The sequence below is a fragment of the Chrysochloris asiatica genome, unplaced genomic scaffold (assembly GCF_000296735.1).
Source record: "Chrysochloris asiatica unplaced genomic scaffold, ChrAsi1.0 scaffold00262, whole genome shotgun sequence".
NCBI classification, from domain to species: Eukaryota; Metazoa; Chordata; class Mammalia; order Afrosoricida; family Chrysochloridae; genus Chrysochloris; species Chrysochloris asiatica.
This window is the reverse complement of record NW_006408780.1, coordinates 2,902,831-2,930,522: the sequence shown is the minus strand read 5'-3', so window position 1 is coordinate 2,930,522 and position 27,692 is coordinate 2,902,831. Positions and strand designations below refer to the sequence as shown.

General features: G+C 49.1%; 1 protein-coding gene across 1 annotated transcript; it reads left to right on the top strand.

Annotated features, from left to right (window-relative positions):
• On the top strand, positions 1–26,901 carry PCGF3 (polycomb group ring finger 3). The gene is made up of 8 exons (XM_006874115.1): positions 1–118; positions 2,022–2,118; positions 4,888–4,943; positions 18,628–18,738; positions 19,817–19,905; positions 22,532–22,669; positions 25,855–25,935; positions 26,854–26,901. The coding sequence occupies exons 1-8, from the start codon at positions 10–12 to the stop codon at positions 26,899–26,901; spliced, it is 729 nt and encodes a 242-aa protein (XP_006874177.1). The 5' UTR covers positions 1–9.
• Positions 26,902–27,692: the final 791 nt, after the last annotated feature.

Genomic DNA, 27,692 nt, shown 5'->3' with positions numbered 1-27,692 from the left:
AAGCCAAAGATGTTGACCAGAAAGATTAAGCTTTGGGACATCAATGCCCACATCACCTGCCGCCTGTGCAGTGGGTACCTCATCGACGCCACCACCGTCACCGAGTGCTTGCACACCTGTACGTTCTCCACTTGGCGTCTCGCTCTCACGGGAGCGTGTGTGCGGCGGCTTCTGGCTCTACCAGAAGTTTGCAGCTCACACCCCCGGGTGGTAACTGTTCAAGAGCTTCAAGGAGTAGGGAAATGCTGCCTCCAAAAAGTCGTCAGTTCAAACCCTCATGCCTTTCTGTGAGGGAGAGAGATGAAGCAGTCTGCTTCCGTAAAGCTATAGTCTCAGGAACCCTGGGGGACAGGTGGGCTCTGTCCTCTGGGGTCCCTGTGAGTCAGAACTCCCTGGACAGTAGCAGCTCTGCTCACCATGCCCTCGCCCCAGCCCGGGTGCTGACTTGGGGTTCCGTCGCTTCAGTCCCACCTCACGTGACAGGCGAGCGGCTGGTGGGTGTGTGGGGGTAAGGGGGCTGGGTAGAAATGCCCATGAACCATCCCGCTGTACTGAGTGTGGAGGATCGAAGCAGACCTCAGACATACTTGTGGAGCGAGCATCACCGGGAAGTGGGGTCTTGGGTTCCCAGTGTGTGAACACACAAACCCCAGCCACGAAGTCCGTTCTGTCTCATAGTGACTCTGCAACAGCACCCCCATAGGGTCTCTGAGGCTGCAGACGTTTACAGGAACGGAAAACCCCCTTTCTCCTATGGAGTGACTGGGATTTGAACCACCCACCTTGGGGTTAGCAGCTCACTCTGCCATCAGGGCTCCATAATGTACTGTACCATGTTGAAACGGTTTGAAATGGTGTGAGGGTGAGCAGAGTGGGCACTGAGGCGAGAAGTGAGCCCGTGGTATTGGGAGACTGCAGGTCAGCCACACACCTTCCATCTGTTACAACATGGTGTCTGCAAAATGCGGCACAAGGCCTGCCGGCGATGGGCTCTCCACACACAGCTGATTTACCAGCACGTCGCTTTTCCCTTTAAGTAATGGAGTCATGGCCTGTTTTGGTAGGATTTCTAAAGCTAATTGTGTTTTTAAATGTTGGTGACCATTCTTTCATGTTATTATCTTAGAACTTGGTGTCATTCTACTTATTTTACAAAAAAAAAATTGTGATTGTTTGTTGTTAAGCGCTGTTGTCAGTTCCGACCCATAGCAACCCTGTATGGGGTCCCCATGGAGTGGCTGGTGAGCTTGAACCACCAACCTTGTGGTTCAAACTGACCTTGGGGTCTAGTGTATTAACCACAGTGCCACACCAGGACTCCAATGTCGTTCCTTAGGTGAATTTAATTAATTATAACATTTAAAAACTTAACCCATGTGTTTAAGGCAGTCAGGTGAGAATTAAAATTCTTAGGGTGATTCTCTGTTGTTATTATGAAGTGCCATCAAGTTGGTTCTGATTCATAGCAACCCTGTATAGGGTTTCCAGGGAGCAGCTGGTGAGTTTGAACTTCCGACCTTGTGGTTCACAGTCCAGTGCTGATCCTACACTGGGAGTCCAGTTCTCTCCACCCACTTTTTGTTTTTTGCTTCCTGTTTAATTCATAAAGGGGAGACGTGGCGTGGCACTGGGATAAGCACAGCACTGCTAACCAGGTTAGCAGCTCAAACTCACCAGCCGCTCCTTGGAAGCTTAACTAGGTGCTTGGCAGCAACAGGTTCATAAAGGAGGCCCTGGTGGCACAATCAGACTGACTACTAGCCAGAAGGTTGGCGGTTCGAGCTCACCCACAGACTTCCTCAGCAGACAAGCCTGGGACCCTGGGGAGCAACCGCCGCCCCTAATTCTAAGCCCAGGTCTGGGGTGTGAGTCAGGTGGTTGGTGGACACGTTTCCTGGGCTACCTGAGACCTGAGGGACAGGCTGGTTTCCTTGAAAACCGTGTTAAAGCTGTACCTGGGCATAAGTGGGCGTTCTGCTTCTGGATGCTTCTCTGCTGACGTCCGTGTGTTTTGAAAACAGTCTGTCGGAGTTGCCTGGTGAAGTATTTGGAGGAGAACAACACGTGCCCGACGTGCAGAATTGTCATTCACCAGAGCCATCCCCTGCAGTACATCGGGTGAGTGTCGCAGCCGGGACCCCGCTCCTAAACGTCCTGTCCTGGCGCATGTCCTGAGAACGGGGTGGCGGCGGGGGGTGGGGGGTGACACCTGCATCCCACCTGCCCATCAGCACCGGATGCCAACTGACCGCTGCAGAACGTGTTCCTGGGAGTCCCCAGCCACACGGACACTGGGGCGTTTCAGAGACCTCAAGACCACATTGGGATTTCACCAAGTTTTCAGCTCATGGAGCTGAAGTTCGAAGTGAAGGACCAGCCCTCGTCCCACCTCCTGCCCTGCGTGGGTTCTGGCTTTCTGCCTCCCTGGGTCTCAAGGAAACCAGAGGGGCCCTGGTGTGGCCGTCTTGGGGGGTGGACAGTCCGCTCCTGGACGTATTGGGGACCTGCACAGCTTCTCAGAGGGTGGCAGGTCAGGTGCCCAGGACCTGTGGTTTTCAAACCTGTGTTCAGAGAAGGAGCCCTTGGTAGCCTAGTGTTAAAGTGCTCAGCTGCCAGTTCAAGGACCCTGGCTGCTATGTGGAGAAGACGGGACCACCTGCTTCTGTGTAACCCTGAGGGGGCGCCCTGGGTCGGCAGCGGGGTGGCTTTGTTTGGACTTTCTCAGTGACGGTTCACTTCAGAGCGGTTCTTTACACATGCTGGGCTCCTGCTGCCCAGGTGTTCTGTCTTGGGGTGTTGTCCTGTAGAGCTGAGGCAGGTTGAGGCACTAAGAGCGTCTGGTGCCCTCTCAGCCCAGCCTGAGACCCGTGTGCTCACCCTGAACACACCGGGTGAAGGCCAGCTCAAGAGGGCAGAGAGCAGGAAGGGCAGAGCTGGCATGAGCCGCTGGGCATGCGTGGCCGCGGAGATCTGAGACCCCTGCCCCTACTCTCCTGGCAAAGACGGGGCTGCAGTGAAGCCAGGGAATGGGACTGGCCAAGTGGTAGGGATATGGCTGGACGGGGAGGCTGTGAGGGGCCCGGTGATGAGGACGTGGTCAGGTGGCGAGGCCGTGAGGGGCCCGGTGGCAACCCCTCCCCTCTTGTCACTTGCTTCTCATTGTTCCTGAGGCTTTGTGCTTCTTTGTTCCTGGACTGTGGACACCTTGGGGACAGGCCCCCTGGTGTCAGGATGGAGCTGCCTTCCTTTGGGGATTGAGGTGGAGCCCAGGTGGGCGTGGCCCTAGCAGGAAAGGAGACACCTGACTCGTGTTGTGTGCTGTGCACGATCCTGTTAAGTTCTGTGAAGACCCCATAATGGGTGGAGAGGGGAAACACAGGGAAAGACAAGTGCCCGTTTCTGGGGGTCCACGTGCTATTCTGTCCTGTGCACCCCCACTCCCAAAGTCCCTGCTTTGAGGGGCTCCCCATGCCCTGATCCCCCAAGACCAGGTCCAGAAAAGGTGTGGAGATTCCTGTCCCCCCGCCCCATGGGCCAGTATGGTTCTTGTGAATTGAGACTTGCTTTTTATAGAGAACCGGGGGACCAGAGGGACAGGGAGGGGGCAGTAGAAGAGATTAAAGGGCATCCAAGGGAGTGTGGTGAGTGTTGTTTACCAGCGCTTCTGTGCAGGTGTGCAGGGGTGTGTCTGTGTGTCCATAGGTACCTGCGGAGGAGTGTGGGTGTGTTTGTCTGAGTGTGTATGTGTGGTAGTTATGTGCAGGTGTGTATGTGTATATATTTGAGCGAGTGGGCATACATATGTGGATATGAATGTGTGTGCGAGTGTGATAATGTATGTGGGTGTACTTGTAGTGTGTGTGAATATATAAGTGTGTTTGTGGTGTGAGTGAACATGTATGGATGTGGTTATATGAATGTGGTGTTTGGTGTGTACACGTGTAGCATGCATGTGTGGGTGGGTGTTTGGAAGTGTACATGTGTGTAATTGTGTGCATGTGTGTGACACACGCATTCCTGTCCACAGAAACAGTCCGTATCATAAAGAAATGTCATTCTTGGTGTGGATTGTGGCAGGGATTCTGTCTGCCACACCATAGACCTAGGTCGGTGCCTTCTCCTGAATTGTCCCTGATAACAGACAAAGCGTGGCATCCAGCAGAGGGCGGCAGGTCCCTGGCAGTGCCTGTGTCTTACTCGGTCTGCGTACAGGTGGTCCTCAGTGCTGCTGTTTGCCTAACCAGGTGCAGCTCGTTCAGCTGTGACCCCCCCCCGCCCCCGACCAACACTGTACAGGGTCATTTGTCAGTTGTTCTACAGCCCCAGATCAGGCCCACAGTTTGCTTTCTTTTGATGAGTGACTTTTCAAAATTAAGAAACTCTCCAACACATTTTACACCCTCCAAAAGAAAACCATCACTTGAACATAATTATTTCGGTTTGAAAAATCACAAGCTGGGGTATGAAAACAAAATACAAAAGCCTATTTGAAAAAGTAGGATTTTGCAGCCTTTTCAGAAAACTTTTAGAAATAAATAGTAAAGACCACAAGAAGGACTTCATGTCACAAGCATTAGCATCATTTGGAAACGTAAAAAAAAGTGGTAATTGTGCCAATGCCAGGAGAGCCTGGAAGCATTGGCGTGTGCACACCGTGCAGTGCTCAGTGGTCCTGGCAACCAGGGTGTTAGCTCGGACAGTCCACTCTAGCTGACCGCCTCGTTCTGCTGCCATCCAGCCAGTCTAAGTGAGTTCAGGCTGCCTGCCCCATCTGGCAATACAGACTGGAAGTCAATGAAATTCAGCCCACACTCCTGAGCTGGAAAGTGTAGCCAAATTCTAGAAACAGCTCTCTGACTAATTCCTCCTCTTTGGTTCCTTTTCTAGTCATGACAGGACCATGCAGGACATTGTTTACAAACTGGTCCCCGGCCTCCAAGAAGGTAAGTCCGCCTGTCTTCTCCCCTCTGAGAACACAGCCCCACTGCGGCCAGCCCCTTCAGTCCTGGGATGTCACTCCATCTTGCTTCTCTTTCCTCTGAACTCGGGGCCCCTGGGTGGGGCAAGGGCAAATAGTTACACACTGGATGACTAGGCAAAAGGTTGATGGTCACACCCACCCAGAGGCACCTGGGAAGACAGGCCTGGTGACCTGCTTCCGGAAGGTTGAAAACCCTATGGAGCAGTTCTGTCTGTGCATAGGGAGCCGCCAGGAGTTAGAGCCAGCTGGGCTACAACTTGTGCTTCAGAACTCGTGTTTCCTTCCATGCTGTTGTTTCCCCTTGTCCTTCTAGGATTTGCACATTTTCTGTCATTCTTTCAACAAGTTTTGATGACGTGTACCAGTCCTTGTTACAGTGGTCAGTGGTGGAGGCTCCCCCAGGCCACCCCCCATCTCAGGGTCCCATCCTCACCCTCCAGACTCGCTTCCTTCCCTTCCACACCATCACTCCCCTGCCGTAGATGGGTCCCGACAGTGGGATTCGTACACCTGGTCAGCGCAATCAACGTGCATTATAGTCCACTCACACCCAGAAGGAAACAGACGTGTTATTAGTGCGAATACTCTGAACACCAACCCCCTTGCTGCCCATGAGCGCTGACTCACAGCAGTGCCGGAGGACACAGTTGAACTGCCCCAGAGCTAGAAGTGTGCACTGAGGCAGACTGCCACAGAGTCTGTACGGGATCGCTCCTGCTGGAGGGTTCGAACCACCAGTCTTTCCGTTAGCAGCCAAGCACTTACCCACGGCCCCACCAGGTCTTCTAGAAACAGAAAGCTGTGCTTTAGGGATGGGTGGATTTCATTTCCCCTGCCGGCTCCACTCCTGTCTCTGTGTGCACGGATGATGACGGGCAAAGAAGGGCTCTGACAGGCTGTCAGCTGACTTCATGCTTAGGGTCAGGATGGCGGGGCGGGGATTGCTTAGTGAAACTTGGATACATTGTCTTTTAAAGATACGATGTGTGTGGGAAAAATTCACTTGGGCTGTGTTTTCTGGCTGTTACGGGGGCTTTACAACGTTTGTGGGAAAATTCTATTATCTTCTAATTACGTTTTTTCCACAAAATTTTTAAAGCCCCCTCATATTTCAAAATAGGTTATAGTTTAAAATGTTGCTTCATTAGCTCCATAGATGCTTTGTCTAGCCTTTACTTAGGCAATAAGGTTGATAGTTTGTTATTTATTGTATTTTGCTATTCACAAGACTGATTCATCTGTGAAAAGGATAGATTTCCTAAGTAGAAACGGATAAAACAAGCCATCTTTGTTGTTATGGGCCAATGAGCGTTCCTACCTATAGCAACCCCGATGCCCAACAGAATGAAACACCGCCCAGCCCTGCACCGTCCTCACACTCGCTGCTTCGCTTGAGCCCATTGCAGCTGCTACTGGGCCAATCCATCTGCTTGGGGGTCTCCCTCTTTTACGGTGACCCTCCACTTTTCCTAGCATGATGTCCTTCTCCAGGGACTGACCCCCCCTGATAATATGTAGGAGAGACAAACTCTTGACCATGCTGCCTTCTAAAAAGCGTTCTGGCTGTACTTCTTCCAACACAGGTTTGTTTTTTATTCTGGCAGGCCATGGCACTCTCAATATTCTCATCCAACACCGTAACTCAAAGGCATCAATTCTTCTACAGTCTTCCTTATTCACTGTCCAACTTTCACACGCATATGAGGTTTTTGAAAATACTGTGGCTTGGGTCAGATGCACCTTAGTCCTCAAACTGACATCATTTCCTGTTGAACGCTTGAAAGAGGTCTTGTGCAGCAGTTTTGCCCGATGCAATGCATCATTTGATGTCTTGACTGCTGCTTCCATGAGTGTTGATGGTAGATCTAAACAAAATGAAGTCTTTGATAACTTTAATCTTTTCTTCATTTATCACAATGTTATTATTGGTCCATTTGGGGATTTTTGTGTTCTTTACATTGAGGGGGAACCCAAACCAAAGTGTGGTCTTTGTTCTTCATCACTAAGTATTTTAAGTCCTCTTCACTTTCAGCAAGCAAAGTTGTATCATCTGCATGTCACAGGTTGTTAATGAGTCTTCCTCCAATCCTGATGCCACATTCTTCTTCATATAAATTTAGTTTCTTGAATTATTAGCTCAGCATACATATTGAGTAAGTGTGAAAGAATACAACCCTGGCACACACCTTTCCTAGTTTTAAACCATTCAGTGTCCCCTTGTTCTGTTTGAATGACTGTCTCTTGGTCTATGTACAGGTTCCTCATGAGCACAAGTGTTCCAGAATACTCCTCCACAATGTTGTCCATAGTTTGTCAAGATCCAAACAGTAGAAAGCCTTTACATAGTCAATAAAGCACAGGTAAACATCTTTCTGGTATTCTCTGCTGTCAGTCAAGATCCATATGACGTCATCAGTGATATCCCTCATTTCACGTCCTCAACTCAGTCCAGCTTAAACCTCTGGCAGCTCCCTGTCAGTGGACTGTTGCAGCCATTTCTTAATTATCTTTAACAAAATTTTACTTGCATATGATACCAATGATACTGTCTGACAATCTTCATATTCCGCTGGGCCAGCTTTAGATATCTGCAAAGTGGATTTAAGACTGATATATGTCACAGTGTTGTTGTTATTAAATACCGTTGTGTCAGTTTTGACTCATAGTGACCCTGTATAGGGTTTCCGAGGAGCGGCAGGTGAGCTTGAACCACTGACCTTGTGGTTCAAACCGACTTTGCAGCCCAGCGCATTAACCCACAGCGCCACACCAGGAATCCATCCCGAACTATTAGTTCTCTGAAAAGGCAGAGGACCTCAAAATAAAATACCTTTACATTATCCTTTTAAGAAATGATTACAGGGAATTTTGAACATATAAAATTAGACCGTGTCATGTAAAGAATCCCCACGTATTCATTACCAAGCTTCAGGGTTACTGTTTCCTGCTGTTCTCACACTGCCCGCAGCCTGTTATTTCATCTGCACATAGTTCCACATGGATCCCAACAAAATAAAGAAACTTTAAAAAAAAATAGATACCCACTGTACCTCGTGTTAAGTGGTATCAAGTTGGTTCTGGCTCATAGCGGCCCAGTAGAGGGTTTCCAAGGAGCAGTTGGTGCATTAGAATCTACAGACTAGCAGTTTGAAGCAGGCCTGTGGTCCAGTGCTTATCGTGCAGCGCCTTATATAAAGGTGGTGGCTGTGTGCCGGGGAGTCGGTTAGCGACTCATAGCGACAGGGTTTCCGATGCTGTAAATCTTTACTCTTTACGGGAGCAGAAAGCCTCATCTTTCTCCTGCAGAACCGCTGGTAGCTTCGAACTGCTGGCCGTGACATTAGCAGCTAGACTCATGACCACTAATATCAAATGTCCTCTCAGGGCTGAAATTTATAGTTGTCTCAAAAGGACTTGGGCATGGTGTGGCGTGGCGCAGTGGTAGTTCAGGACAGAGGAGGGTGTGGGTAGCACACATTTGGAGTCACCAGTGTGTCTCCCTCTTCCCGGTGTCCTGTCCTGTGGAGTCCCTAAGTCTGCATTTGCTGATGACACGATGTCCTCCACGTTTCCCATGCACTGGTAACTGGTCCTTTGATCAGGTTCTCAATCTTGGCTGGGGGTGGTGCGGGGGTGGCAGATGCCCCGCGGCAGTTTCTGTCACGTGACTTGTTAGCAGCCCTCCACCTCCACCCTCAGTGAATCCCCTGGGCATGGTGGAAAGCATCCATGAAGACAAACTTACTTCTTGAGTTTCCCAAGGCTGGGTGTGGCGGAAAGGTAGCACAAGTGTCCAGTACCCCCCAACCCCCCGTCTTGGTTTTCGGGGTAACGAGGCAGTTGGCCAGCGCTGTCAACCATCATTGGCTAGAAGGACCCGTCTCATCTTTCTGCCAATCACCACTGTGACCCTTTTTTTTAAGTTCAGATGATCTGATTTTTGGTCATTGCGCATGTCTTCTGATTGGCTCCTGAATCCCACTGGGTGTGTCTTTGCTAGTCGCCCTATCTCCCCTACTTTCCCATGTAGCAGGTGTTTCAGGCACACCTGGTGTTTCCTGTGCAGTGTGATGTCAGCCGTTTCCCCATGGCCCGGGTGATTTCTCAGGACCAACCGTAGGTGCTTAGGTGCTCTCGCATGCCTTTCTGAAGAGCTTGTGACGAAATCAGTGACATTGTAAAGATGAAACTTACTCCTTTGAAGAGCAGGCGTGTGTCACAGGGATTTCATCCTCCAAGAGTCTACGGTGGGAGACATTGACGCCCCTTGAAAGCAGAAGGCACTGAGGGTCTGAGAGAGTCTCCTCTGCGAAGCTGCTCTTCAGTATGACACGGCTTCAAAAAGTTTGTGGAGAAGCGGAATTAAAACAAAATGGAATTTCTCCACAAACTTCATGAAGCCCCCTCGTGTATTCTGTCTAGCCACAAACAGTAAGCTTCTTTTGTTTTGTTTTTCCCTCAAACTTGGCAGTCATTCGTTGCCCTTTAGGAAGATGATGGTGATCTGTGAGTCTTTTTTTGATGAGAACCATCTGCAGTGTTGAGGGGGTTCTTTATTGTGCCAGTCTGTTTCCTGAGAGCCCAGAGCCCTTCCTGGTCCTGTCTTCATCTAGAGCCCATGGTGTCTGGTCGTGTCATGGTGAGCCCGCAGCCTGGGGTCTTGGAGAACAAGCCTTGAGACAGCTGTGTTTCGGAACCTGCTCTGAGCCCAGCCCGCTGAAGCCTTTCTTAGAGTTCTGCTTCAGATCTGACGCAGTGACACGTCAGCTGGAAGCTTCCACCTGCTGCACCTCTCTGTGTGGGTGTGCAGAGTTTATTCCTAGTGCACACACACTTCCTCTCTTTACCTAACAGTTGCCGGGAGGGGAGGGGTACAGGGAGTCCAGTGAAGAGCACCAGGTGTATTTCCAAGAACGAGCTCTTGTTTTGGGGTTCCTAAAAATACCAATTTTTATGAAAGAGTAGATGTGTTCTACTAGCAAGCCCATTGCCATCAAGTGGCGCTGTCTGTGTGCAGTTTCCGAGGCCATATGTCTTGAAGGAAACACACAGCCCATCTTTCTCCCCAGGTGGGTGGGTCGGTGGGTCTGAGGCACCAGTCCACTGCTTGTCCTCCAACACTGTCACGGCCCCTTTACACTCTGCTCCATGTCAGAAAATGCCCTCCCTGTTCCTCGGCCATTTGTTTGACCCCGTATTGTCTTTTTCACACGGCATCGACAACCAGTGGGATTGTCTCTGTATGTACTTGGTAAAGTGGAGACGCCCAATGAGGTGGATTGGCACAGTGGAGGCAGCTCAAACGTAGCAGCAATTGTGAGGTTGGCGTAGAACCGGGCAGCATTTCTTTCTATTGTACATGAGGTCGCTCTAAGTAGGTACTCACTCCATGGCACCTAACCACAGCATCAGGCAGGCCTTCTGATTCCATGAGAATCTAGAGTGAGTGTACCGTAGAGAAGATGGAGTCGGCAGCCCTACCACGCATCCGCCCACTTCTTTCCGCATCAGCAGGTTGCTCTTGGGTGTGGCACTTTGGTTTGGATCCTCCAGCAGCTTCCATAGCGCCTCCCCTGACGCCCTCGATGAGCCTATCACAACCCTCCACGTTCCCATCCTGGTAGTGAACTTTAGGTGTCTGCCACGACCTTGGATTTTAAAGTCTTCAGTATGCTGTACTTTGCACTCAGCCCCCAGTTCCCATGAGCCCCTTGTGCTTTTCTGGGGAAATAAAAATGAGTCACTTTCTGGATGAAACGGCTGCCGGCTGACTCTTCTGTTTTCTTGTAAGAGAGGCTTTGGGAGGAGGCACTGCCGTGGTGTGCCATGTCTCACCAGAGACGTTGTCTCCATCGGTCAGCTCTGTCCGGTTACCCAGTTTGCAGTATTTTGGCACCACCTTCATTTCCCCGCACAACTCATACACACACTGCTTCTGACTCCCCTGTAGCCGTGAGGGCTTCCCAGAGCGTTGGGCTCTGCCCCATGCTTGCTGATGGCTATCGTCAAGTTTTTATTCTGTTTAAAAGGATAGCTATTTGAAATGTTTTCCCATCTTCTAAAAAGAACACAAGCAGTGAATTGTTTGTTTATAAACTGTGTGTGGTGCTGTGGATAAGCACTGGACAACCAACCACGAGGTCAGGGGTTCAGACTCATCAGCTGCTCCTCAAACCCTACACAGGGACAATGCTATGAGTCCGAACCAGCTCCACGGCGCTTAACAACAACATGCTTTTGTGAATATGAGTAAACGTATCTTTAGTTTTATCCTGAAAAGTATAAGTGATCTGAGGTGGAACATTCCCACTTGAAAGAACATGCAGACCAGCCAAGAGTGACTAGAGGAACAGAGGATACTTCCTGAAAGAAAGACCAGCAGATAAACAAAACAAGAAACGGCAGACTGGCTATTACATGAACAAGCAAGCTGTTCACCTGGGAGCCATCAAGGCAAGCCATCAAGTCCATTCAGGACAAATCCCCTCCAAGACTGAAACTCAAAGGGACCTCACGAGCAGGCATGTGAGCTCGCTGCGGCCGCGTTGGTCTACTTGTGAGTGGAAGAGGGGGAAAGGCAGTAATGAAGACATGGGCTGAGTTCGAGCACGTTCCATAGACACCTGTTGACCTTGAGATGAGAGAGAGAAGAGGAAGGACTGGTTGGTCCAAAGTCTGGGGAAACTTGGGAAATCCTGAGCCCATGGACACTGACCTAGTCACTGGAGGACTAGAGCTGAGAGTGAAGCATCCAGCTGGTATGAAGTGGGGGAGATGCACAAGAACGCCCAAACTTGCAGACAGTACCCATTTGACCTAGTTTTGATGACTTCATCAGAACTCAACTAGAGGAAGAAAAAAGTTTGATAAAGGAAACAAGTGTAAATTGCTACAATTTGATGAACTTGACTTTTGCTTATAGAAATAGTTGCTCAAACTACCAACTGAGAGGGAAGAAGTCTTCAAATCAAACATTAAACGTATCTCCTCAGTACACAGGGTTGATAGGTACAGGAAACGTCGACATTGGCTACCTAAAATGGGGTAGGGGGAAGCCCAAAGGCACAAAGTGGCTGGCTTGCAAGTTTTCAAGAGGAAGTTTACTTTCAGAGTGTACAGGGGAAGGTAGAATCCCCACTGAATAGTTTTCACGTTGTATAGATGGGTCTGGTGAAAGGAGATGGGAATAGGATTCTTATAAGTCAATAGTGAGTAATTGTTTTGCCTGATTGCGATTGTCACAACTGTAAAGCTAGAAATTTTGTAACATTAAGGGGGTAGTAATTAATCTTACATTCCAGGAACAGGACCCTTGGACCATTAAGGGAGAAGAACATGAGTGGAACATGGGACCCTATCCAGAGATGGAGATAGAGGTGATGACAGAGAGAGCAGCTGAGGACTCTAGACTCATGGAAAGAGAAAGGTTGTGTGCTAGTGGGCAGGAGGCTGGCTTGCAAAATATGCCCTTTGGTTGTTTAAATTATTATATATTTCTGAGTGTTTTTATGTACATTTAAAAAAAAAAGGGGGGGAGGGGACTAGAGGCAAATACTATTAACCAATGGTGCATAGAGGGCATTGTAATCATTACAGTGAAACAAATTATGATCTGTTGAGTGCAAAACCAATGTTTTCCCGTGTAAAGTATCACTCAACTCACAATAAAAACTTTGAAGATAAAAAAGTAGATCAGACATTGGACCAGAAGGCATCTGCCTTTGCATTTCTTTTCTGTGCCTTATTGCACTGGGCTGGCAGAGTGGGAATGAAAGTTTCCTTTGGAACACTTGCACACTCATCCTTTTATGCATCGTCTGGCAGAGCTGAGAAGTTGTGACCAGGGTCTTGTTGCTTCTCCCTGCTGTCCAGCCCACCCCATGACTCGGGGACACAGTTACAGCGTGATAGCCTTTCAGATGCTGAAAGGTTTTATTTTGGTATTCGTACCAGAGCATACCCATCAAAACTAGGAAAGTGACAACGAGGAATGTCACACTTGAAGGGTTTGGTTACTGAATTAGATGGCAGAACATTACGTTTATTGCGCAGAATCAGTTGGTGTCGACTTGGTTGCAGGGGCTGCTCCCCCATGCCTGTCAGACTAGACCTGTGCTCCACAGGTTTGTCAGGGACTAATCTTTTGGAAGTCAATCACCAGGCCTTTCTTTTGAAACACTTCCATGTGGATTCAAATTGCCAACTTTTTAGTTAGCAGCCCAATGCTTAGCCATTTATGGCACCCACGGATAGCTACAATAGCACTGTAGCTATGTTGAAGAGTACAGTAAACATCGACGTTATTAAACGTTCACTCCAGCATTCCCAACCCCAACAAAAGCCATAGTCGGAAACCTTACAGCCGGCTGTGGTGTCTTCCGTCACCTCATTTTCCTACACAAGATGGACAGCACTCATGCCCTCCGGGTTCGGTGTTGGTGGAGAATGGCGACACTACCCTGAACTGCGGCCACAAGAAGGAAGAAACCCGTGTTGGAGGAAGCACAGCCAAAGGCACCTCAGAAGAGAAGGGGCAAGACTTCATCTCACATACTTTGAACATGTTGTCGGTAGTGACCAGCCCCCTGGAGGAGGACATCATGCTTGATAAAGTGGAGGGTCAGTGAAGAAGAGGCAGACTCTCAATGAGATGGTCGAGACTCAAACACGTAAACGATGGTGAGGTGACACAGGACCGCGGAGCGTTTGGTTCCATTGTACACGGGGTCACTGTGCGTTGGCGCTGACTCCGTGACACTCCACAAGAACAGTGTTGCTTCTCAGCAGAGTTTCCTTACAAACAGTAAAGCCTGAGCATGGAACTGCAGTGAACTTAGCTTCAGAGTCTTACTGCGTAGCCCAACAGGAAAAGCGTGTGTCAAGGGGGAGTTCATTTGGATTGTGTTTGATTACAGCAACCAGAAAGGCATATCTGGGGAAAATAGGTTAGTGAGGAGCATTCCTAGCTTTTGGGTGAGAAGAGTTGCTTGAAGAGTTGACATGAGACACAACATCAATCCAATCGTAGATTTAAAAACACGGCAGACATAAGTCTTTACAGAAGTAGACTGTAGCCATCTTTGTCCCTCAGAGGAGCTGATGGGTTTTCAGACTGCTGACTTTTCAGTTAACTCAGCCCACTGCTCCAAGACAGCTCCTGTGAATATCAGTCGATGAAGCAAAGATGACAGAATGTTAGCAGTTGCTGAAATGTGTGGCGGTGGGTATATCTAAGGGGGCTTTGAAAAGTTGGTGGAAAAAATGGAATTAAGAGTTACTGGAATTTCTTCACAAACTTTTTGAGGCCCTGTATTGCTTTCCAGTATACTTGAAAATGATCACAATAACAAGTTTTGTTTTTTAAAGTAAAAAATAATGATAATAAAACAAGGCAGATGGTTCTCAAATGGGCTTTCCTGGGCTCTTGAAGAATATTCATACATGCTATTGATACTGCTCATGTATCATTGCTTATTTTGGTTATCAATACCAAGTATTAAGTGGCTGAATAAGTAACCTCTGGATAGCTACGTGGGACTTCAGCCCTTCAGCCAAGACTTTTTTTTTTTTTTTTAAAGTGGAATCTGCTAAGATGAGTTTACAACCAGTGATGTCTAAAAATGGGTGTGGATCAAAAAAGGGCTTAGGTGGACAAATGTGCAAACCTTGTGAAAATGCAGGGTTTTTAAAGCTTTGCTAGTTTTAAAAGTTAATTGTATTTTTCATCAGTTCAAACTGACCTTGCAGTCCAGTGCTTATCCTACAGCACCATACCAGATTTAGAAACTAAATATATAATTTTACCCTGTTATACAGCATTTTAATGACTTAGCAGTTTCTCTTCTGTTTATCTATACGGGTGTTGCTATGTGTCATTGAGTCGGTTCCGACTCACAGCAACCCTGTCTAGTGTTTCTGAGGCTGTAAACCTTTATGGGAGCAGAAAACCTCATAGTTCTCTCACAGAGTGGCTGATCGGTTTAAACTGCCAATCTTGTGGTTATCCCACAGAGCCACCAACGCTCCAAATATCTGTATATAATATCCTAATTTTGCTACTTATTCCAAAAAGCCTTAACCACTAACCATCTTGGTCTCTAAAGAAAACCATGCCAATGCCTGGTTGGGACTTCTGGTACCGTCTTGAGTATGAATAGAGAGGAGGGACACTCTTGGTTTGTTCTGGATCTCAGAGAGAGACGCTCAGTCCTCCCCTCTCTGTGTATTATGAGCGGTGGGTGTTCCGCTACGTTGAGGAATCTCCCTTCCCTTATCCAGCTGCTGAGATCGCAGTCGGCATGGATGCTGGACTTGGCACTTTTCCTGTGTGCGTGGAAATGGTCAGTGGTTTCTCCTTAGCAGTCTGTTCATGCCGGGAGCCTCCAGCTTACAGCAGCCTTCCACTCGAACAGCTGCGTCGTCAGCTCACTTCTGTCACAAGGCAGAGACCTCGTTTTATTTATTTTTTGTTTGTTTTCATTGGCGTTGCCTTTCACTGTTAGTTTTGTACATCTGGCAGCGTCTTGAACAATAAATCATAAACCTGAACCTTCAAGAATGAGAACATCTGCAGATTGCGTGCTGCCGCAGATTGTCAATGACGTAGCTACACCTTCACCCCCAAAAAAGGATGGAAGGTCGTAAGTGTGGCTCACTGAAACACGGGTACGTTGTAAGTTGGAGACCACCGCGTAGTGAACGACACTGGCAATTCAAAACCCTGACACCATTACCCCATCTTGTTCCCCGGCGCCCCCTGTGCTCAACTCCCCTCATGTCCTCTCATACCAGCGTTATTGCTTTTAAGTGCTGACCACAGACTTTTTGTGGTTTAGACCGACCCTGTGGTCCAGTGTTTGAACCCACAGCACCACACCAAGGTTCCGTAATACCAGTATATAGCTCTGAAATTTTTTTACAGAGAATGAGGATGTGCTGTGTGGTGCTGTGGGTTAATGCGCTGGATTGCAAAGTTGGTTTGAACTGCAAGGTCTGCGGTTCAAGCTCAGCAGCAACTCCTTGGACACCCTATACAGGGTCTTTATGGGTCAGAACTGACTCAACCGCACTTAACAATGACAACTCTTGTCTAGTTGATTCCAAATCAGAGTGACCCTATACAGAGTTTTTGAGACTATAAATCTTTACCTGGTCTGTCTCCCGCAGCTAGTGGGTTTGAACTGTCAGCCTTGCTGTTGTCAGCACCGAGAAGACTCCTTCATACTACGTATATTGCTAAGTGATCTTTTCATAGCAGTAGATTCAGGCGCTTGTTCCGTGTCCGTAATGTAGAGCTGTGTTACCTTTTTAACGGCTGCATGGCATTCCATCAACTGGAGCACATATGTTGGCTCGATCTTACGTGATGGCTCTGTTTTTAGTGGATGATAGTGGAGACCCTGTGGGTAGCGTCTCATCTGGGAACCTTCTTTCTGTAGGGATCTAGAGTGGTGGGGTGAGATTGTGGGGGCAGGTACGGCACTTCTGACGAACCCCAGACCACGTTATCTGACAGTTAGCAATTATGTCATTTTTAATTGTTGAGTATTATATTTACAACCTCAATGAATCTCTTCTCTCTTTTTTAACCTTTTGTTGTGAATCGAGTGAAGATTTATACACAAGATTGTGAGCTTTACATTCCACCAGTCGTAGACTATGTTTCATCTCAGTGATGATGTTCTCCTACATGGAAAAGCAGTTTCCTTGTTTCCTCCCTGTGGGTCCTATTTGTATTCCACCCACCTTCCGATCCGTTCTCCACTTGGTCCTCAGAAAATGTTACCTTTTTGATTTTGAATGACTGACCGTTCCCATGGCGAGCACAGCTTAGTAATGTTTTGTATGTGTGTGTGTGTGTCCAATTTGTATCTTATACACATTGCTGTTAATTTCCTTAGAGTGGATTACTAGCAGGAGCATTTGTGGCTTGCTAGTAGAGTCCTGGTGTGGCGCTGCGGACTAATGCGTCAGACTGCAAAGTCTGTAGTTCAAGCTCACTAGCTGCTTCTTAGAAACCCTATCTATACGGGGTCACTGTGGGTCAGAATCGACTCAACGACACTTACCAACAACAACAGTTGACTTTTTAAATACCCTTGTGTCTTGCCTGGTGGCCTTGTTTGGCAGGCTACCTCAGGAGCATTTCGATCCATGGCTCGTCACTCCCAACCCTTTTGCATTCTGACAGGTGTGAACTAAAAGACATGGGATCACAGTGAGGGTCGGGTTGCCTCATTCCCGTGTCTCAGTGCCAAGTGGGGCTGTCCTACAAGGAAGGTCGCATCCCTTTCTAGGAACCCTGGTGAGAACAGCCCCTTGACTGCCTGGGAGTGAGTCCCAGGCCTGCCTTTCGTATGGTTAAGGGTTGGCTTTCTTCTCCAGCCAGTCACCAGATTCCCAGGCCCGTCAAACAGCCATTTGCCACATTGAGTTCCCTCATTTCATCTCTCTCTGGACTAACCCACATCCATCTATTTGACCCAAGAGGCAGCTCCCAGCTTCTGTCTGAGCACATGGGCTACGTCTGTGGGTCCAGGCTTCTGGCTCTCAGGGAGCAGTGAGAGAAGACCAGCTACACATATGGGACTTCACGTGACTTAGAGGTTATTTGCTTGAGCAGGCAAGAGGGATATTTTGGTATTTGCATCCTTTCTTTGTGTTTTGCTCTTATAACCTAATTTTCAGTATTACTTAGAGAGTTTAGACAAGTAAATTGATGATTTAGAAGTAATCCCACTTTGCCGATCTGTGTTCCTTTGCTACGATATTTTAAAGAATGAAATGAAAACCTATCCTGGCCCTGGGATTCTCTGCACCAGCAGTAGAATGTGAGCGTGCGTGGTACTGAAGGGATGTGATTTAACAGCTGTGGAATGATGCAGTCATACCCCCATCCTCACTGTCATATAACCTGACCTGTCACTAAGTGAGGATCTGGGTGGCTGGGGAGAGTACCTTCAGATGCGATCACAGTCCTTGTCCTTGTTTCTGTCATCACCACCCTCCTCCCACCCCCAGGCAATCCCGAGCTTTTCCTGGTTCCCTGATGGTGACAGGACCTTCCTGAGTGGACAGAGGCCCACCAAGCTGGCATGAGAGCTTATGGGCACATTACACCGCTGGGCTCAGGGGTCCTAGGTGCTCAGAGCCCTGATTCCCTCAGGCAAGCCCCTGGTCATGGACGTCGGTGTCACCTGGGTGACGTTTGTTGATCACCGAATGAACCCTTAGTTCTACAATACAGAACATCACAGTGGTGTGACCAGGCTGAGTCTGGAGCATGTGGAACTGTTCCTCTCTTCCCGGAAGCCCCGTCTTGGCCAGTGTGGCAGTCCTCAGAGCAGCTTTGTTGACATTCTAGAAACCCAGCCTTCTAGAAAGCTTAGTCACTGCCTCAGCAGCCCTGCCATACTTCTCTGCTTGGGGGGTACCCAGTCTTATACATGTCAGGTCAGGGGCGACTGGTGCGTCCTGCTGTGCCGAGCTGACCGGCCCCGTGGGGGTCACAGCCCGAGCTCATGTTAACAGCAGCCATCCCAACGTTGTCCTCAAGTCCTGTCATCTGCACGTGCTGTTTGTGAACAGACGTTCCATGGAGCTGCTTGCATGCTTGTGCTTAAAGATGACATGTTGCTTCTCCGTAGCCGAGATGAGAAAGCAGAGGGAGTTCTACCACAAACTAGGCATGGAGGTGCCAGGAGACATCAAGGGAGAGACGTGTTCTGCAAAACAACACTTAGATTCCCATCGGAATGGTGAGTGAGCTGCTCATCTGCTTGTGGAGACGCCCAGAAAACGTTACCTCTAATCGTTTGCTTTGTCCTCTGAGCCTTCTTTCTAGTGGTGTATTCTGTAAAATAGCAAACCTGTTGATGGGGGCACACGGGAAGGTTGCGATGATCCGGCGCGCCCCCTGAGCCTCTTGGTGGGCAGTGGGGGGTGGGTCACTGCCGCACGTTAAATCTGTGGCAGCTTCACTGGGAATGGTGAGAATTACTGCTGACCAACGACAGGACCAGGATTGGTGCTGGGTCGGGGGAAGGCCAGAGGACCCCGACTGTCCAGAGCTTGGAGCACCCAAGGGTGGAGGCTCAGGGAAGAAGTTGTGGAAGGCAAATGGCTTAAAACTTCAGCTTTGTTTGCATTTACGGCAAAATGCCAACTTGATCTTGTAGTTTCTGTGCTAAGCTAATGGTGTTGTTACATCTGTACGCATCATAACCGATGCTTCAGCTCTCTGGGGCCAGAGTGTTTTTCTAGTAGATGACGCAGACCCCTAAGCAATGTCTAGGCCACCCTGTGTATTTGTAACAATCTGGAAAAAAGAACGGGCCCACCAGCTCTCGCTGTTTGGAAAGGTGGGAAGTCAGTAGAGACAGGAGTCGGTGTCCCTTCCCTAACTGTTTGACCCGAGGGGAAGCCTTAATTTAAAATTAGTGGACTGTTGAAAATTTGGTGAAAATTCTAGGCATCACACTTTGTTGAATGAGGTACAGTAACATATTCAGCGTGGAATAGCGCTGAAAAAGCTCTGGCCCAGAGTTTGTCTGTGTTCCCTCCACCAGTTTCTGCCCCTGTCTTTATCTGCTGTGTACCCATAAATCCACGTGTGCACCCCACTTCCTCTGCCTGCTTGCTCACAGTGTTTCCGGGAGCGCTCTGCGACCGCAGTTGGCAGGATCTGTGGGTTTCCTTTGACTCTCACACGCGTATTTGATGGTTCAAAGTCTCATGCTAGAGCAGATTTTGTCATCGTGGTTTTTGAGGGTACTGTGTGGTTTCTAGATCCTGTGTTGGATTGCCCACGACGTGGTTTTCTGTTGGTGCTAACAGGTGAAACCAAAGCAGACGACAGTTCCAACAAAGAGACGGCCGAAGAGAAGCAGGAAGAGGACAATGACTACCACAGGAGTGACGAGCAGGTAGCCTGGGCGCCCCTTTCCACGCGGCTCTCAGCGTGTGTCTCAGTGACGCAGCTGGTGGTACACTTCGTGAAACCGCAGCAGGGACCGGTGGCCTGGTTTTACCTGTTTGGAAATGAAAGGGCCGAGGGAAGGAGCGAGCAGAGCCGTTGCTGCCTTGGCACGCTTGCTGGCTTTTTGCCTTTCTTTTCTCCTCCTCCTTCCCTCCCTGTGTTGTACCAAAGTAATCGTCCCACCCGAACCCACTGCCCCGAGTCAGTTCTGAATCACAGCGACCTTTATGGGAACAGAAAGTAAGCCTCCTCGTTCTCCCACGGAGCCGCTGGTAGGTTTGAACTGCCAACCTTGTGGGTAGCACTTCCTCTAGCACCACGTGGTCTGTGAAACATTTGTTGTTGTTTCTTTAAAATGCCTTTTTATTATTGAATTTTGAAAGTCAAAAGCAAGAGTCCCAAACTGTTTAAGAAAGTGTTTTCAAGCAAGGACTGGTCTGCATCGTCTGGTGGCACTTTCCGGCTGGTGCTACTGGTCGCTTACCAAAGAAGGTGCAGATAACGGAAGGGTGGTGTCTGGGGAGCTTACCTGAAGAATGAAGTCCATTTCCAGGGCTTGCCACCGCCATGGAAAATGGGGAAATGTTTTAAACCTCAGAAGCTTAACATTTCACTGTAGTTTGTCTGTGCCCCTTCAGCCCTCCTCCACCCTTGACCTGTGAGTGGCCCCCCTTCCCTCTGCACACGTTCGTTCAGTGAGAGTAAACACGTGTTGTGGAGTCAGGTCGACCACGTTGTGAGAGAATAGAGCTGTGCTTAGATTCCCCAGGCATTTCTTCCGAGACGTCTCTGAGCAGATTCAAACCAGCAGCCTTTTGGGTGGTGGCTGAGCACTTCTCCGTTTTTACCACTTAGAGATTCCCAAAGAATCACAGAGATACTGTAAACTAATCGGATCAAGTCTAATACTGTGTCTCCAGTAACTTTTAAGAACAGGCATCGCAACTTGATCCCCACCCCCACCCCAAAGCAAACCCAGTACCACTGGGCCGATTCTGACTCACAGCGACTCTCTAGGACACAAGAGATTTACCATCATTTTAGGGGCAGACGGCAGACTGGTCCCTATAGAACAGCTGGCGAGCTGGGACCACTGAGCACTTCAATCACGGCACTGCCAGCGCACCTTCAAAACCTGCAGTGTCGGTTCTGATTTCATAGCGACCGTTCCAAAAATACAGTGATCATCAAGGTGAAGCAGATTCACTGTCTCATGAGAGTCAGGAACAAGGACAACATGCCCTTTAGTCAGCAGGACTTTGGTGGTCCCTGCCCATGCAATCGGGAAAGAAAAACAAAACAGAAACGTACACGTGAGAAATAGAAATGCCAGTACTCTCCCACGGTGTCCCTGTTGCATAAAATCTAAGGCAATCAACCGAGAGACTGTTAGACATTAGTGTTGTTCATAAAGGTGACAGAAATGTGGAAACTTGGGGGTATGAGAAAGTTGGCATTTCGAATCAGTGGGGAGAAGAATAGACAGTTCAACCAAAGCTTGGGGGAGAGAAGGACCTCACATGAATTGTTGATGATTTTAATTGCCCGTTGTTTGTTCTGCTCGGTTTCCTGGCTTTGCTTTTGTTTAAACAGCAGAGGTGTTGTCTTTTGATGGCTCCGTAGAAGTCCTCCCTGAACTCATCCCATGCTGTCTGTCCTCTTGGCAGTCCTGCCTTTTTGTTCACGTGCACTTACCTACAGGTGCCAACGGGCAATTAAAATCATAAACAAACACAGGAATCTAGAGCATTATCCTTTTGGGACACGTTTAATATTTATTGGTGTACATAGCTTTCCCGTGTAGTTTTAAGTCTGGCTGCAGCACTTCTAGTTTTTTTAATTCCTCATGATGATTACAACTTTTTTTTTTTTTAATCTCAGACATGCCAAAGATTTATGTATTCCTTTGGGTCCTTTCCAAAGAACAAGTTTTGTTTTTAGTTCGTCCGTTTTGTTGTTGTATTATCAAGTCAGTTGTAACGCATAGCGACCCTGTCTACACACAGCAGAACAAAACACTGCCCTGTCGGTCCTCACAGTCACTGGTACCCTGGAGCCCGAGACTGCTGCCACTGGGTCAGTCCATGTCCTTAGGGGGTCTTCCTCTTTTTCTCCGACGCTCCATTTCACCAAGCATTATGTCCTTCTGCAGGGATTGGGTCCTTCTGAAAACATGTCCCAAGTAAGTGAGACAAAGTCTCAGTACCCTCACTTCTAAGAAGCATTGAGGCCACATGCCTTCCGAGATCGACTGTTACTCTTTCTCTGGCTTCTTGAGTTTTATCTTTATTTATTGTGGGTTTTGTTTTTTCTTTCTTTTATGTATTTAAGGCTGTTAATCCTAAGAGCTCGTTGGCTGCATACCTTCACTTTAATGAGGAGTACCCTCTTGGGCCTTCTTCGTTTTTTGGAAAGACCAGAGTTTCATTATTTTTTTCTCCTTTTAATCCAAGAGGTTTTTGGTTGTTTTTTTTTTTTTAGAAGACTGTTCCTCCGTTACCAAGTCGACTGATTTCCTCTTAATTTTCCTTCTTTAACGAGTCCCATCTGCAACTCTGTCCTTGCTCTTACAGGTAAGCATCTGTCTGGAATGTAACAGCAGCAAACTCCGCGGGTTAAAACGGAAATGGATCCGCTGCTCGGCCCAAGCAACAGTCTTACACCTTAAGAAGTTCATCGCCAAAAAACTTAACCTTTCATCTTTCAATGAGGTATAGTTGAGCCGTAATAGAAAATATAATAAGTTATTTCTTACTTGTATGAGGTGATAGTTCTAAAAACCTTTGGAGGTTTTGTATTTTGGTTTTCTTTCTTTTACAACCTGGTTCAGGGCTTTTTAAGTCTGGAAGGAAACAAAATTAACACTTCAATTTGATTTTCTAGGTAGTGGGTCAGGAAGTAGCAATAAACATTGCACTTCAAGAGAATGTGGAGGGTCCGGTGGGGTGAAGTGAAACCGTTTCAAAATAGAGTCAAGCAGAACCTGAGAGGGGTTCTGAAGCTGTTTAACGTCACAAGTGTGCTGATTGTCCCTCCCCATGTTGCAATGATCAGAGGCCCCTCCTGTCCCAGGCCTGCCCTGTAAGAGGACGTGGAGAGCAGTGGGCTTTGGAGGTGTGGGAGACCAAGAGGAAAGGCACGCTGGTCATGCTCACCCACCCAGGAAGACAGCGCCCGTGGGAGGCATGTAGGGCTGACTCCTGATGCTCAGAACCTTCCAGAAGGAGCGCACACTCCATGTCATCGGAGAGCTTCAGTTGTCTGTTCTTTCAGTGAACATTTATTTGAGCAACAGTTTTAGGCCCCTGGCACCCTGGGAAGGACAGCACAAGGTGGAAATCTGCTCCCATTGAGCCCCCCAGGGAGTGGCTGGAACAGCGGGTGGGAGAGGTACGGAGACAGGGTGATCACACAATTCCCAGGCGTGGTGAATGCTGGGAGTAAAATCAATCCTGGTGATGTGGGCTGTGTGAACACCCTGGCTCGGGCATCGTTGGGGACTGGTGAGGTCATACTGCTTAGACACCCTGAGATGGGGAGTACCAACAGCTGCCCGCTAAGCTGCCTGCAGACAACCGGGATGTGCATAGATTGGTGTGTCATTCTAAAAGACTCCTCCGATTGTGTGGGAGGAGGCTCACTGGGGGACAGTGGTAACTGCAGAGAGGTCTGTTGGGGCAGAAGCTGGCCCGCGGTGCTAACAGTGGACAGAGACAAGTGGACAGACTGGAGCATACTGGGTGGCCCCCAAACCTGGGGGTGTAACCTCATAGGGGTCTTCACTGATGTGATAAAGGACCTTGAGGTGAGTCATTGTGGACCACCTGGGTGGACTCCAAATCCAATGGCAAAGGTCCTCATGAGCAAGACAGAGGGAGGTCTGAGGCACCCACTGAGGAGAAGGTCATATGCAAGCAGGTTGGAGTGACATGGACCACGCCCAGGAAACCCGAGGTGTGCTGACATCAGCAGAAGCTGGACCAGGCAAAGCCCCAGAGGGCGCGCTGCTCCCCGACACCCTGATTTTGAACCTGTGGCTGTCCTTAATCAGAGAACCATTTTTTTTTTGTTTTTTTAAGTCACCCAATTTGTGGTCATTTGTCACAACAACCTCAGGAAATGAATACAGATTTTGATACCAGGATGTGGAATACTGCCTCAAAAAATACCTAAAAATATGGACGTAGCTTTCGAATTGGAAAATGGGTAGAGGATGGACAGATTTTGAGAAAGATGATAGAAAAAGCACAGGTCTCTGTTTTAGGTTAAAGGCCCACTCCACCACCCACGCAGGTGTCCGTCCGGGTGTCTAGGCTGTGATCCCTAGGGCTAACCCGGAGAGGCCACACGCACGTTCATAAGGCAGGACTGGTTTGGGGTGTGTCTGGAGTCACAGCCTTCTAAGAGGATGCGATGCAGCCCATGTCCCCCCCCCCCTTACTGAAGTCACACGCCCTTGCTGAGTCTCCTTTTGAGAGTAGAATGGGGTCTGGGAGCTGGGTGCATCCTCTGGGTTTGGGGTCCCTGTGCTGAGACCCTCCAAATCCAGGGTAAGATTGGTGCTAAGACACACGGAGATCGCTAAGGAACGCTGGGACCTTCCCCCTGACTTGGAAGAAGAAGAAAGCCTACCCCTAGAGCAGGGGGTCTGAATTCAGACTTTGAACTTCCTAACCTGTGAGAGAATGGATTCTGATGAAGGAGTTTCTGGTGAGGGCTCAGTAGGACATGAAGAACATGTTACGGAAAACTGAAGGAAAGGCGATCTTAGTAAATGGTGGCAGCAAACTTGGCTCTTCTGTTTCCTACAGAATTTGTAGGCAGTGACCCTGGATATTTAGTTGAGGGAGCTGTGGTGCAGTCTGGTCTTTCCTTGTTGCTCATGCTAAAATGTGAGAGGCAAGCTCACCCCGCACAAAGAACCGCCAAGCCGAAAGGAACCAGATGACAACAGATGCTGTTATTGGGGTGCTCGCTGTCAGGAGAGAAGACTGGGGGGCGGGGGTCCGGTGACTGGAGCTTTGCTGAAGACAGGGTGTGTAGCTCAGGGCCTCACTTAGCCGTATCAACAGAAGCCAGGACTGGACATGGGTTATCCAGGAAAGTGTTGCGGAAAACAGTCTTCTCTCCATGACACACATGGGAGACCCACAAGAGTTTTTACAATGTTTTATCGGCAGAAACACTGCTAGCTTGGACTAGAGGGGACAGAGGGTTACCAGACTTTCCAAATCCTTAAGGCAGGGAAAGGATGGTGTGGGTGAGGCTCAGGGTGGGGAGGTCACGGCAGTGGTCCTTGAGGCACTCAGGGCTGCTGCTCATTTCCAAGCTCAGCCTTTCCATGTCTCCCGTATGCTGACCCAAGAGTGACCTGGGGCTCCTGCTCCTCTCTGGGGCTCCTGATAGTGACCCAGAATGCAGTGCTCAGGAAGGACCCCGCCCGCAGCTGCTGGGCGCCATCACTGGCCGGGGGTCTGTGTCGGCTGTAGCCCAAGTGGGAGACAACAGCTTAGGCCTTTGCACACATAAGGCAGTCGCTGGTGGGCTGCAGGAAGGTGGTGTGCTGTGAGGCCTTCTGGGTATGCAAGGGGCCCTTCTCACTACGGTGACTCTCCTTATCAGAAATAACCGCTGACCTGCTCCATTCTGCATGCTGCACGGAATCTCTTTCATGGTGTGAGGCAGGGATAAATGAATACATGGAGCCGACTGTATTCCCACATGGATTCACTCTTCCATGATTAGAGAGAAAAGACTCTGAGAAGTTTTATCCTTTTGGACGGCTCTAGTTAATTAGTAGCTTAAGAGTTAGGCGTCAGTCCCGCATGTGAACAAGCAGCCGTGTGTGGAGCTGAGTCTGAGCCATCTCTGAGCCTAATCTCTCTTCTTCCCTTAGCTGGATATATTATGCAATGAAGAGATCCTCGGGAAGGACCACACACTCAAATTTGTAGTTGTCACTAGATGGAGATTCAAGGTAAGACTCCGCTACTTTGCGAGAATGAGTTTCACTGGTGTTATTGTGGCTGGGATGAACATTACAGAGCAGATTCGTTTTGCATCCAGTAATTCATACACACTTTGTTTTGTGACAGCGAGTGTAGTCCTCTCAGTGTTGCCGTCTCCGTGCGTCCTCTGTCCCTGCCCCTTCCTGCCTGCTGAGCTGGGGCTTGGGCTGCCCTGGGCTCTCCTGTGGTTCCTTGTACTAAGGAGCACGTTCCTCATGGGTGTTACTGGTCACTTGATGGGCCCATTGCTGGTCAGGCTGGAAGGTGGTCCCTGGGGGTGGCAGGGTGCCTGTTGGCCACAGTCTGTCAGACCTGTCCAGCTGGTCTTTCTTAGGATTTTGGACTGCGTACTGCATTGTCTTCCCTCCTGCCCAGGACCCTCTGGTCACGGTGGCTGGGTTCTATCTCGAGTTGTCCTTGATCGACAGCGTTAGCTGTAAATGGCCATCTTGTTTGGTGTCTGTTTTCAGCCCAGAGAAGATAGTGAATGATTTCACCACAGAGAGAATTGCTGTGAAGGACAGAGGCTGTCTGTCCTTCCGAAATCATCACTCGGGCTGCAGGGCTCCCCATGTTGACCTCTGAGCCCCTCTCTTGAGTGTTCCGAGGAGGGTGGTGGTGGAGAGACCCCAGATCATGGCCACAGGCCTGGGGGTTGTGAGGGGAAAGAGATGGGGTGCAGGGAAATCAGGGGAGCACAGAGAGAAAGAGAGGTGGCCACTGGGTGGAGAGGGGACTCAGCTAGGTCACCTGGGCCCAGGCATCAAGGGCCTTGTTCTTCTCCATCTATCTCTGCATCCCATGGAGAACGTGGCCAGGCCTCCTCAGTCCCCTCAGGGTCTCCTCTCCCACCTGTCCCACTAAGCAGCCAGCTCTGTGTTTTGCAGAAAGCCCCGCTACTGCTGCACTACAGACCCAAGATGGACCTGCTGTGAGCGCTGGGGCCTCGGCCGCGCACCACAGACTCCGCCCGTGGCTCCCGGGCGCCCCCGGACGGGCCACCACGCGCGGCCAAGTGGGACCACGCTTCACACGGACCCTTGCCTCCTCCCTCCGGGTGTCTCCTCCGGGGACCAGACTTCTGAATAGAGAATATTTATAACTTTTTGTATGAGAGAACTCACAACTCCACGAGACACTACCAGCACCGCGTTTACAGATGATGGAAACACTTCACAGTTCTGTCCGTCCACAGCCTTCGCCGCCTGGCTTCCACTGTGCGGATGGCGCCCGGCGCCCAGCGAGGCCCTGTAGGAGTAAGCTCACCTCCCACACAGACCACCTTTGCTTGCTTTCCAGGTCGTGAGAAATCTCGGTTCAGTTCAGTTTTTGAGTTAGGTTTCATGATAAGCCTACAAAATACACGTACTTTTATTGACTCCTCCCTAAGTTATTGAAAAAGACCCCTTTTCATGGTGAATGACGATATTTATGTTGCCTTTAGCGTCCCTGAAGACTTAGAAAAAATATAAAAAATTTAATTTAAAAGTATACCAAAAGAGGTTTCCATTAATATTCTGATGTAGCGTGGCATTTAATTTTCCGCAGTATAACAAACCCGATAGCTCCCCTCGCTGGCCTTGGTGTGGTGTGGTACTCTGAGGCAAACAAAGTCCAGCATCTGTGATTCGGTAGCGTAGCCGCCCACGCTCCTGGGGCCCACTGGAGGGTCCCCAGAATGTCCCTCGATCATGAAGACAGGACACTAGAATTCATGTTCCCTCTC

Bases quoted from the DNA above. Each gene is read 5' to 3' on its own strand.
- PCGF3 (XM_006874115.1), top strand. From the start codon at position 10: ATGTTGACCAGAAAGATTAAGCTTTGGGACATCAATGCCCACATCACC. The intron at 119-2,021 runs GTACGTTCTCCA...TTTTGAAAACAG, and splicing joins CACCGAGTGCTTGCACACCT to TCTGTCGGAGTTGCCTGGTG. The intron at 18,739-19,816 runs GTGAGTGAGCTG...TGGTGCTAACAG, and splicing joins CTTAGATTCCCATCGGAATG to GTGAAACCAAAGCAGACGAC.